The 13963-nt window shown below is 35.1% G+C and overlaps 1 protein-coding gene across 1 annotated transcript in view; it reads right to left on the bottom strand.

The window, feature by feature from the left end:
- LOC117424484 (large ribosomal subunit protein eL8-like) overlaps nt 1-12456 on the bottom strand; it is a 57616-nt gene extending 45160 nt beyond the window's left edge. Inside the window, exons 1-2 of the mRNA XM_058992207.1 lie at nt 12352-12456; nt 11680-11784 (exon numbers count right to left, since the gene is read on the bottom strand). Coding sequence (XP_058848190.1) covers nt 11680-11784; nt 12352-12456 — 210 coding nt within the window. The remainder of the gene's footprint in view (nt 1-11679; nt 11785-12351) is intronic.
- Nucleotides 12457-13963: the final 1507 nt, after the last annotated feature.

The raw sequence follows: 13963 nt of genomic DNA, 5'->3' as shown, positions 1-13963 counted from the left end.
TAATCAAAATAAGAGCTCCAAAAATGCAAAACAAAACACAGGGAGAAAACAGCTAAAGACAAAAGTTTGCCAAACACTGGCTTAGCGCTGCTCCCACTAAAAGGGAGGTCCCGCTCCAGAACCTACTCTGACACACTAAAATAAACTGTGGTGGGATCAAAATCCCCTAAATTAATCCCTATACAACTCACTCACACTGGCTCTCCACACAGTAGTGAGGCTGCATGCTTGCTGAAACTAGAACAAAAAAAAAAACTGGCTTTCCAGCACCTTTTTTTATACCATGTGGCTGGGCTTAATTGATCATCAATTAGTCAATTAAGCCCCAGCCACATTCCGCACATGGATTTGGCAGAGTTGGATTTAACCCCATCCCTGCCAAACTTAAATTAAAAAAATTTACAACTTTATGTACAACTGCAAAAACCTGCCATATCTAGTGCACACTTATTCTATATATTTTTTTAAACTATACATGCACAACAATACAATACATTATTTACGCTTGCAGGGCTTTTGCCCTGCCACACAGCTGAACAGCAAACTTTGCAAAAAACTTTGTCATTTTTCTCGTCATAAGAAAGCCAATCAAAACTACTCCTCCAACTGGACTGATACGATCGCCCTGTTTTTTTTAATTAGCCGTGTCAATGGCACTAACCTTACCGGGATTGGTGTTTGGTGTATTTGAGCCCGATTCTGTGGTTATTTCCCTGCTCTGTGGAGTTTCCCTCTCGCTCTGGGGCGATATCTCTGCTGGTTCAGTACACTCTGCATTTACTGAAAAAGCTGATTCAGTCCTGCTGCAACTAACCCCAGCTTCTTTTGGCAACTGCAGAACTTGTGTTTGGCTTCTTAATTAGAAATGTATCCATGATGAATACAGTTAACAAACTATTATTTTAATGGAATATCAGGAGGATCTTAAATCGCTTCACTTCTATAGCTGTTCAACGTCACTACGTTACGTACCACTAACAATGGGCTTTGTCACATGATGGAATGAAGCAGGAATCCACTGCGATTTAGTCAGACCGACGTTTAATGCACCGTATTTACAACTTGAACTCTTCCTTGATAATGAATATCTATGAACACACTGAAACATTTTTCAGTAGAGACAGCAAGAAATACTGGGAACTGGCAAGTGCCTTTTCAGTTTCTTTCATATTTTAGAAGACTAACGATTGATGTGACATCAGTCAGTTGAAAACGTTTTTTTTGTTTGTTAGTTTTAAAAACTAGGCCAGTATTTAATTACTGCAGCATGGTTTCCCTCCAATAAAGTGTACAGTTCATCAAATTTCATCAAAATCCCAGGGGGGGCTGAGCCCCCTGTTTAAAATTCCAAACCCCCAGCAGGCATTAACTATAGTAACATGTAGTGACACCTTGTTATCTGTTACCTTGGACTTCTGCTCAAGAGACCGAACTGTTGCCATGCCCTGATCTGCAGAGCTAATGTTGACTGCTTCCTGTTCCTCACTCTTGAGAAATGGTCTTTGCATACAGCTCCTTAGAGCTAAGCCTTGATGCTTCTGTTATTGTTGTAAAAAGATATAGTTAGATTTGGTAATGTTTAAAATAGCCTGGCATATTAGAAATTAGCGTAATGCATTTACAGTATTAACATCTATGTATTTCAAAGCTAGAGTAAATTAATATTACACTGGATTACTCAAACAGCTTGTTGCTGTTACAGTGAGTGTTGTATTATACTGTAGTTATTTTTTCAATAAGAAAATGTCATACCGTAGGTTGTAAGAAACAAAGAAACAGTAAATACATAGATGTAGGTTATAAAAGGTTTAGTTTAGTTTTGTCATTTTTGTGTTAATTTAAAAGTGTCTGAAATGCATTAAATATACATGTACATGTAGTTATTAAATTAGGTCCAATTGCATTGAAATTAAAAATAGGAGATTTTAATTGATATGTTAAAAGCATGTTAATGAACCTCTCAAATTAAATGTGTTTGTGTTTATTTTAAATAATGTATTATTATCCAAAATAATCTCCTAAAAAGTTGGCATTCTGTATATAGTTTTTTGTATTTCAACACCAAATTTCTCTTCTGTTTTGCTGTTCTCTTATGCCTTTGAGTATTGGAAGCGTTTACCTTTGCTGAAACAAAGCTCATGGTTTATTTGGTTTAGGGTCATGAGTGGAACGGGTTTACCGGTCTCAGTCCCTTGGGCCCTGTACTGAGCATCAAAAAATCATCACACAATTTTGTACATAATTGCAAAATTGTATTTGTATGTTCAAAGGGGCTTTGGGCTGCAGAGGCAGACGGAGAGAATTACCCTCTTAGGAGAGGGTGATATGCTCAGGTCAGGTTGAGGCAAATTGACTGATCAATGCAAGAATGCCAGCAGGTACTGCATGTGAGTGTGTGTGTGTGTGTGTGTGTGTGTGTGTGTGTGTGTGTGTCGTGGAGGACTTTAACTATCCCCAGAGCTCTAGTTACACCCTGCTCTTTAATGAGCAATAAGTGCCTGAACAAAAATAAAATGTTTATGATCATGTTATATCGCATTATATCCAATTCTATAATACAATGCAGTGCATTCACGACTTCTTGAGTACATTTATATGAACCTATCCAATAATATTAAAACTACTATAAAATACAATATGCATATCGTTGTAATAAAGTAATTACAACATTGCTGTAGGTATGTTTGAGTAAAATATTTTTTTCATATGGATTTTAATGAGCTTTTTACCTTCATTTCTGGTGATACTTTTTTTTCAGTTTTTAACAAATCAAAATGGCTATTTCTAATTTCCTATATTTTATTATTATTATTATTTTTATTATTATTATTATTATTATTATTAATAATAATAATAATAATAATAATAATAATAATAATAATAATAATAATAATAATAATAATAATATGAAGAAAATAGACTAGTTAGCTGGAATTAAAATGTGTTTGAAAATACACCACTTTGTATACCTTGCTTAAATAGTAATCTACAGTATCACACACAGCATGAACTTGAAAAAGGAGTAATTGACTTTTCCATTACCAATAATAACAATCTACTATTTTTAAATGCAATTACATTAAAGAAGAATGTCAAAAAACAAACAAACAAAAAACAACCCATGCACATAAAGCCAGCCAATAATCCAGAGATTTCTAATACACAACTACTGACTTGTATACAATCTCCTTCTGAAAAGTGTATGTTATTTAGATAGAAAAATAAAAAGCTATACTTAAAACTAGAAACTCGATTTGCCAACAAGCATTAAGAATACATTGAATGTGAACCACTATAAAAATGAACAGTATACTTTTAAGTTTATTTGTAAAAAAAAATCTTTATATGTATGTATTGTGTATCTGTATAACATATCACATGTCGATATTCAAATGTATGTTTATACTGTATGCACTGTATGGGTATATGTTCTGTATGAATAGAACAAAGACTATTTTGCAAAATCCTCAAGTAAAAAAAAAGGGAAAAAAACACACTGCTGGTTCCCTTGTAAAATGTTTTATTGCATTTAAACACTGAAATGATTACATTTCTTTCTTCTTTTAAAGAGAAACAAATATATTATACAGCTATGCCTGTATAATTTTCTAATATCACAACTGTATATTTTCTTCTTAGGAAGTAACTGCACACTTCTTCATTAAAATGTCATCTTATATTATTTTTTTCCTATCTCAATTAGCAATTCCTTTAATAAAAGGTTTTGCTCTGTGTCTGAAGTCGAAGGCACATCTGTGCCATTATTACAAGTGCTGCAGAGACCTTCCCAGTGAGAGCAATTAGGGGAGCACTTGTGACTGAGTTCTGAGCACAAATTCAAACTACACAGAATGTCTGTAGGATGGTATAATCACTATTGAGCCTGAGAAAATGCTTTACAACCATTTCGGGTTAAAGGTGCAACTGAAAAAAAAGAAGAAAAAAAAGTGCTATAAATTCCTAATAGCATGGAGTTTGAAACCCATATTTTAAATGCAGTCTCTTGGTATTGTAATACACCAGACTGCTGTCCCTTGACCATTAAGCTATGCTAGAAGCTGCCATTTTACATTTAGGCCTCATAGCTGTAAGGCTGTATGTGGTAATTGATCACGTCTGTTTGTACTATCTGTGACAGCCCCTCAGAGTGCATCGTATATGCCTGGCTAGTCATCAGCTGATCTTTCAAATTTAACCCTAATTTGGGAGTATTAAATGAGCTATCCCCATTTAGCCCCTGTCCACAGGCATAGAGAGATCCATAAATATTTACTTTGATGGTTATTCTGTCTGTATTGAGTGCAATGCAAACAGTTAAAAAAAACAAACAAAAAACGTTTCAGCACATTAATATTGTTATTACTGATCCCAAAAAAAAATGCTTTCAAAATACTGCGATAGATTTCACCGCCTGTTCAAAAGACAAAAATAACATTGTATTATTATATTATTACTATAAACTTAAATAATAATAATAAACAGTTTAAAATAGAAATAACACAATTTATACATATATACGGGCACTACCACAAAACAAACAAACAAACAAACAAACGCAATTTTACGTTATTAGATTTTTGCTACAAGAATAATGCTTGTTGTAATATGCTTCACTACCATGCATTAATATATGTACGGACTGCTTTATATGGTGTTGGTAATAAAACCATGCCACTTATCAATTGTATGGTATACTAATTATATCATTAATACTGCAGAAAAAAGACCTTGCAATGCATTATAAATAGCATGCTGAATCTGGGTAGCATGTATATACTGTATGTTGTCATTCAGTCTGTTAGCACTTACAACATTGCTTGTATCTGAGCTGTCTTGAAAAGGCATGTTTGATTTTCACATTTTGATCTACCTGCTGAAACCACGCAAGGGCAAGCTTGCACTGCATCTGTAAAAGTAAACTAGCAGTCAGGTATTCTGGGGCATAAGGAAAAGTGTTGACTAAGTACAAAGTGACTAGATAAATGTCTTCTCATTGTGTGAAGCATGAAGGCCATGATAGATGATTTCAAACAACAAAGCGCAGTCACTGAGACAAAATTAGTGTTGTTTTAATTACCACTGTCTGTAATGTTATCTATCCATAACTGTCTTGAAATGGACTGTCAATGCATAGAGAAGGGTAAGGGCGGGATTGATACTTTACTGTACTATCTGGTATCTGTGCTTCCACATACTCACCGTCTGTTTGCTTAAAAACACAGTGCGGGCGTTTTATAAAACAGTCTCAGTAAGTGACATTTGTTTGTGCAGTTTTACAGTAGAGATTTACAGTAGTGGCTTGGCTTTGTACTTTCAAAGAGGGGAGAAAACAAATTGCTTCAATGAAAAGAAGTGGCTCAAAGCTTGTGGTGTGCAGTTTTGGCATGGGGCATATATATGTACAGTACCCACTGAAGAATAACACCAATACTGTTTATGACACAAAGCAATAAGTATAGCTTCAGATTTGTATTTGATTTGCAGGTAAGAAGGTCTGAATTAAGCTGCAAAACAAGAATCTGAATTTGTGAAAATACCCTCTCAGGTAATGCATCTTGAAGGTCAGGAAAAACAAACTGAAAGTAATTGAACAAATGCTCTTTTTTGCTATTATGTAGCTAAATAATTCAGTTAGTTCATACAAGTTACAATTTTTACATACTTCCTAGGCACTGATGTGCATCATGTTTCCAGTGCACATATGTGTTTACTCCAGTTATTACTTTCCCCCCAAAAAACTATTTTTTAAAATGAAAAATCATGTGTGCCAGAACATGTGTTTCTTTCGAAACTGCACACTAGAGAGCGATATCGCGAATAGAACAGCTCGACGGGTAAGATTTATGTATTTTATTAGTGATCAGTATTTTAGGCACTCTTAAGTTGTTACTCAGTTTTTCTACATTAAATTGAATTTTCTCCCTTCAGTAAACTGAGTGAATGCTTTGGAAAACTGGCTGTGTGTCTGTTATATAGTGATTGATATATTTAACAACAATCAAAGTGCTGTACAAAAGCGCCACACACAAAACAAATAGAAATATATTTAACAATGCAGGTCACATAACCACTACACGAGTGCTGAACTCCTGCACAGGGAGGTCCCACGAAGGAAATGATCCCTCCCAAAAAAAAGTTTTTTTAATCAAAATTTAAATATATCTAAAAGTCCACAGTGATAAAACATCTCGTTTGCAGTCCATGCTGTTGGCTTGCAGTTGATACAAAGCGTTAGATTTTTAAAGCAACCTCACAACGTCTAATTGGTCTCTCATATAAAACTGTGTTATCACACCGCATGTTACCTGTTAACATACATAAATGTGTTTTTGAAGATTAAATATTTGTGATTACCGGGGCCCGAGGGGGGTGAAGGATAGACCGTCTTTTCAAAATGTCCTGTAAGGCACATGCTACAAATGAGCAGGGAAAGCAATCGAGCTAATAGATTACAGCAATTATCCAATCTTTGCCTAGTTTGTATTGGCAAACTATAAATACAGTACACATTAGAACAAGGTGCTTACAGAGCGTACATGAAAGGTCAATGCAATTTGCAAGGAACTAGTGATTAGAATATGCTAAAACCATTGCTTCAGGGTTCCGATTTTAATGATGAATACATTGATTACTAAGCTGCGAGGGAAAAACACAACTGAGCTACTGTAATGCCATGGTAGGATGTCTTATTTGGTAAAATCCCCCCACAAAAACAAAACACACACACGCGCACACACACACACACACACACACACACATTAACTGAGCTTTGGAATGCGTGCGATGAGAAATATAATTGCAGCGAGGAAAATTCCTCAGAGAAGCTTGGCACATATTAAAAGCAAAAACTTGAGACATGTTTGTGATAAGATTACTAATAAATCTTTGGTAAGCCTTAGACTCCTGACAATAACACAGCAACAGAGCACTTCATCTTCTGTGGACTTTAGAATTTAAGATCGGCCACAAACAATATATATTACGACTGATACTAGGCAGATGCAGGGCTGTGTTGTGTTACCCCTCATAAATCTCCAGTTCCTTGTATGCAAATTATATTCCATTTTAATTGATAATTTCTCAGATAGTGCTCGCTGTTGCAAACTCAAGTGGTTTAATAACAACAGCAAATGTAACCTATAGCGCTTTTAAACTTAATATGAAAAAGCTTGTTTCTGGTTAGAGTCATTCATTTAGTATGGAAGGTTGACAATTTCCTGTATTTTGTGGAGTAGTCTACAGTTTACATGTACTTCAGAGCAAGACCAAACAAAAACTATACAGACTTCTAGATTGATTTAATGATCCAATACTGCTTCTAACATTCACTACTGACGTCATGTCGTTATTTAAATTGTTAGTGGCTCCCATGCAAATAATACCTTCAGATAGCATATATCAACATTTAATGTATAACTTAAGAAGCTGTATTAAAAATTGAGAATAATTTATTCTTAATAAGTGCAGTCAAAAGTCACCACCCACACTAATGCTAGGTGAACTCAAAATGGTTTCCCTAATTGATCAGCTTTCAGTTTAAATATAAACAATTACAACATACATACACTTATGATTACTGTATCACTGCCATTGTTTTGCCCTTTACTCTGTGTCTGAGTTGGGGGGAATAAATAAAGAACGTGTGGACGACAAACGCAGTCCACTAAAGGTTTTGCAATCCGGGAGGTCTTTCATTCCTGGGTTTAGGGGGTTAATTATGGCAATTCCTGCTTCTTGGAATTCTAATCTGCATAATAACTATTCATTTTGGGGTGGGAGCCCAAGATATTGGAGATAGACAGGAATAAAAGCTTTCTAAACATCACATTTGTTCTAATCGTTACCGTTTGAAAGACAAGTTTGACAGCAAACCAAGGACAATCAGAAAAATTTCAACAGCAGCTCAAAAAGTAAATATATATATATAGTAAGTATATATATATGTTCTGCCTTTATGCCATTAACCTAATACAATTATTAGCTCACAGCGATAACACACATGTAGCATCTTAATCCACTACGGGATCCTATAGTCTTATTAAGGTGATGTTAGTGTTAATCCTGCAATCCTGAGAGTTTTACACAATGGCAAACCTCTATTACATGCCCAATATTTCCATTCACACACACCACATTTGCAAGGTGAAGCAGCTTGCAAACTGTTAGTCCTATTATCTACCAAACCCCTTGCTAAAAAAGGAGCGATTTCATGCGTCTGTGTAGAGCATGATATTTAATATTCATAACAAATACAATTAGAAAGCATATGCCTCAATGCACAAACAAGCATTACCAGTACATGGTGATCAATGCTGAAACCGTATATATTTAATACCACAGATTTCTGAAAAAGACCCAGTATCACTAAATAAGCAGTTTGAAGCTTACTACTGAACATTTTCTGTACATGGTTTCAAACGCCAGTAATACATTAATAATACATATTTTAGTTCTAAAATCAATATAGGATGTTTGTTTGCAAGCCAACACAAATCGTTACAGGCATCTCAATTAGCAAATGCCTATTGAATTTAAAGAACAAGCCACCAATCAGAACCACATGTTAATTTCACCAATAAACCAATTATCAGTCAATTAAATAATACATGCACTTCTTGAAACAAATACATTATCAATAGTAATAAAATGACCCAATAAGTTATAATACTTAAGGTCCTACCGAAATTGTTATATAGTGGAAACTGAGGATTTTACAAGTGCATTTTGGGTCTTGTATACAACCTGTGATATACACTGATGCCCTCCAATTAAAAATAAGGCTTCAGACAGCAATAGATTATGTTAAGAAAATGTCCTATAAAGTCACATGTAGCCACGTACATGGTATTCTGTAATCTTGCCTAGCACTGGATTAAATATGAATTATGCAGCCATTATAAAAGCACACAGATGGCAGCACCTTAAACATTGATTTAATCCAGGCCTCAGACACTTGACAGGTATGTGCCACTTACAGTACAAACAATATTTCTTACCTATTTTAGCACAGAAAAATGGGAAAACTAGAAACAGCAAGGATTCTTCAACAAGCTCAAAGCCTGAAAGAGGCATTTGTAGTGAAAAATAATCTCAAAGGGTACCAGTAAAGGGAACAAACACTGATTAAAACGGCATTTCATTCTAGTTATATAACTTTGTATTACCGTAATTAGCGTAGCGTCATCCTGATATATTCCATAAGTAAACTTGACATTCATCAGAATGCAGACCTCTACTAAGGTTTTGCTACTATTTGTCTGTCTGTTTCATAGTTAACAATCTTACACAAAGGGTATTAGATCTAAATTAACAATGTTTCCTAAAAGGGTTCAATAACACGCTTGTTATACAATTAGTAATTAGCCAGGCACGCTGATATTAATTAGCATGAATGGAGTGTTATCGTTTTATTAACAAAAAAATCAAACTTTGTGTTGGAATGAGTTACATTTTACGAGCATTTTTTTATGACCCTCAACCAAACCGAAAACATAGCTGGAGTATCACACTAACTGTTAAACCATTCATTAAACATGTTATGCAAATTATGTTTGTTTATAAACAAATTAACTGCAAGGATTTTCAAAACAGGTGCTGTGGTGTGAATGCGTACTAAATGATGTGGTACTGAAAGAATTAATTAGACCTTCAGCTGTAATTAGTTGCAATAATTTGCGTGATTAGAGGCTTGTTTAAGAAGTAAGACACACACATTGTAATGCATGGAAGAGTCACTGCGGTAGCCCTGTCTTTCATACATGCAGATGAGATTTTCCTTGTGTTTAGGACATTTTTCATGTAAAATGCTGACATAGCCAGACTTGCTGGAAGTCAAAAAAGCCTCATTCCCTCAAAGCAAAAATGGAAACTTGCATGCAGCATTTCTAAATTTGGAGGAAGAAAGATGATAAAAGCAAGCCTAGTTTTGTTGCATGTAATTAAAAAACTGAAAATACATAATTCATTTGAGCATTTTTAGCATTTGTTTTTATTTGAAAACTTGGGGGGGGGGAGAGTAAAAGAAGTATCAGGTTATAACTAACTCAAATTGTTTTTATCTTTAATTAAAAAAGGGAAGACAGATCTAGATATTACACAAAAATGATCAATCACGTAGGAGAAATCGATTTGTTTAAATTCCGGTACATCTTATCCTGTGTACAGATGTCATTCCGTAGTGGCGATGCGCGTGCGCATTCGACGGGATCCGGTTTGTGGCCGAAAATAACGTCCACAGAGAGGGATAGGGTAAATCTCATTTACTCGTGAGCATGATGTAAATCACGTGAAATCCACGCCCATTTCACATGGAAACCCGCATTTCACGTGAAAACCTCCACGGCTCCCAATCCAGACAGTCTTGCGAGCATATGTGGAAGGTGTCTGGCACAGATATCTATAATCTAAGTCTCCGACGGTTTTCAGTCATGGTGATCTGCAACAGCTGGCTTGGACAGTTTCATATATCTGTGTTCATTATTTTCTTTTTTCTTTAATAAGTCGTGTGATCAATTAGTTATGAACTATTATTCACTACTAATGATAAGCCACCCCACCAATGGTCATTTGAAAAAAAGTTTGGGCAAGAGCAGTAAAACATATTATTAAACAACCAGGCACGAGGCATTTACAAATCACAGCATTGCTGCATGAGCATAACACTATGCTTTAAAGTTTCACTCAAATAAGATGTCACCTGACAACCATGGATTTGCAGGTGAGATTCTCACTTGTACCTGTTGAACAGGTACAGTTCTCTGTGCAAGGAAACCACATTTTCCCGAGCTGTCTGTGAAAACAGCACGAGAAAGCTATGCATGGCTAATTTGCATATCAAGTAAAATATCAAGTCTTCTCGAGTAAAATAAACCATGGAACCATGGCAACCCGAAATGTATATATTCTGGAATAAAACTGAGATCTGGGGTTTAATTAGAAGGGCTGGAGGAAATTACAGTGCACCGATAATACCCAGTGCATTATATGTTGTCAGCTTAATGCTGCTTTGAACTTATCATACACAAAAGTTATCATTAATTAGAGGAAGCTCCTCTAATTGAAAGAAGGTGAGGAGCTGCCACTATCATAATCATCTGCCCCAGATGTTTACATACCTGGGTACCTTTTGTTTAAATAATTCTTTGTAAACTGCATAAGAAGTCATTCAAATGCTTGATTCTTACTCATCTTCTTGTTACAGGAGGATTCTGTTTTAATCTATTTAAATTTTTAGAATGACCATGTTGCTATAGATATTTTTTTATAAATTGTTTAATGGCTACCCACACACAGATTTTTTTTTTTTTTAGATAGCAGAACTTTTTTTAAAAAAAATTCTCGACTCCTTGGTTTTTAAACGATTCAGGTCATTTTGTATTTTCAGATTTGTCAAATAACAAAAAATAAACACATTTTGATAATGAAAACTGATTTTTGTCAGTTGTGGTTATTTTGGGACTTTTTAAAAGCTGTATAGCAGCACCATAATACAAATGTAATCTTGTGGTAAGATTCTTTGTAGTCCTTGTACATGTAGCATTTCCCTAATGAACAGCGAACAATTTGAAGTTCAGTACGTACTTGTCACTGGGAATTCATTTTGACACATTTCACAAATCTGTTGTGGTTTAAAGCAAATTGCAGTTTATCTAAAACACTTGTTCAACTATCAAATTGTACTGCACAGCACATGTTGGCTGCTGCTTCAGTGAAGCGTTTTCTGTTTTGCATGGCTCTCGATGGTTTGAAATCACCCCACAGCCTCTGTTCCAGACAGTCATTTTGCTGCAGAGATATGCAAAAATTAATCTTTGTCTCATAGACAAAACCACAGGGACAATGCAAACTACTGTGATTAGAGAAACTGATTCTATTTCTTAAAGCTTATTGTGTGATTATATTTATAATCTACTTCTGGTGCACCATACTGAATGCATAGTATATGCATTTTATTTTACCATGCAGCTTGTGTAGCCTCATGCTGCAGGTGTAGTAGCTGGAGCCTGTCCATTTGAGTGGTACAAAGCTGTGGGGTACTTTTTTTTTCTTCTTACAAATAAGCCTGGTTTCTAATGTACAGTGCATATAATTCTGAAATAATTTAGTAATCAGACATCCAAGTGTCAAATGTTACAATCAAATTTAACATGGTTATTTAAATAATATGTTTAGTAGCAGCTGTATAACATCAATTATCCACCGGTATATACTATTACATGTTTTAATATCACATGCCGAGGTGTAATGATGATGATTATTATTAACTTATTTTTGGTATTAAAAAATGACCACAGCAGGTATTTTTTAAAGCTCACGTGTATGTTTAACAGTTAATGGATGTCAGAGTGTTACCGGCTCCTGGTGGACAAAGGCCAGCCCTGCAGGTGTCCACTTGAGCTCATGGGGTGATTGACCAGCAGGGGCCACTGTAGGCCGGTGAGCGGAGTCCCTGACCATTTTGCCTCCTTAACCTGTGTGTGTGCCAGAGCCAATGCAACATACTCTGTGGAATTTCCAGTGAACAATGACTAAATATATGGTCCCCTAACTACGATTCACCCTGCGCACAACGTGACCGTGTCTTTACCAGGTCAGCCACCTGTGGACCCCTGAAAGCTGTTTCAGCCAAATCGAACATTTTTGTGACTGCCCTCTCAGACATTTTCAGTTTGCTGTATTTTTTGTATTTCGGAGTTAATTAACCACGTGAGATGCACACACAGGCTTCCAACAATGCCCCCTATGGGCAGTTTATTTTTTACTGCGTAATTGCATCCTGTTCCCCATGGCTTGTTCTGTATCAGTACCATAATTCAGCACTCTACGATGACTGGAAAAACCACAGCATCTACAGATATATAAGCAACTGCATGCCATCCCTATAGGTAGCATATATCACAATATACCCCAAAGCCAGAGCTTGATTTCAATTTATGGGGAGAGAATAAATGTATTATTGAAGTCATATTGGATTCCAGCAGAAAAAAAAACTGTGCTTTTTGCAGCTTTATGGGATTATACAACATTAATAATTATCAAATATATTTTTAGCTATTAGTCTGCATTTCTGAACATCCATCATGTAGATTTCAAGTACAAAATGAATATTTTGTAAAAGTGGGAGGTTGGGACTCATTTCTCTGTCCGCACATTGCAATTCAACACATTTATGCAACAGCTGAAGGGTTAGAAACAGTTTCATTACCACGCAGGAGATAATCCGCAGTGGGTCATTCTGGAAAGTGTACTGATATAAAAGAAAGGATTAAATGTAGTACATTTCTGTGTGACTGCTAATCTTGCAATGATAGCGTTTATCAGAATGAAATCCTAAAACTAGATAGAAACCTTTTGTTGTATAAGCTTTTTTTTTTACCACAAACTTTAGATTTCTTATTTATCTGTATGATATGGTATATATCTTGAGCCAATATTATAGATTAATAATAATAATAATAATAATAATAATAATAATAATAATAATAATAATAATAATAATAATAATAATAATAATGTGTTGGCTATTGCCCACAAATACATTGTTTTTTTAAGCAGGAAAAAAAACAACAACAACAATTATTTGCCTTCAAATACAACAGGCCATAAAAAAACACACTAATAAAAAAAAGCAGCTTAATACAGTAATTGCCAATATTATATATTTTGATACTGTACATTGAATTTCCTGCTATAATTGGGAAGGTTCATGTTTCAAAAACACATTCAATAGCGCCAACACAACATATTAGTCTTTACATTTGCCCCTTTGTTTTGTTGGGGCTCCATTCTAAAAACAAGTTATTTATAACATTTAAAGCAGAGGCTGTTAGGATCAAACATAATGACTGGTTCTTGTTTGCCAGTTTGTATTTGTTTTCTGCTTTGCACAGCGACCTCCTGTACTGTACACATTTTGCTTTGGTAAAGGGTTACTCCATTGCCTTCATTTCTCCCTGATTATCTT

This window comes from Acipenser ruthenus, chromosome 19 (genome assembly GCF_902713425.1).
Source record: "Acipenser ruthenus chromosome 19, fAciRut3.2 maternal haplotype, whole genome shotgun sequence".
NCBI classification, from domain to species: domain Eukaryota; kingdom Metazoa; phylum Chordata; class Actinopteri; order Acipenseriformes; family Acipenseridae; genus Acipenser; species Acipenser ruthenus.
This window is presented reverse-complemented; position numbering and strand designations above follow the sequence as displayed.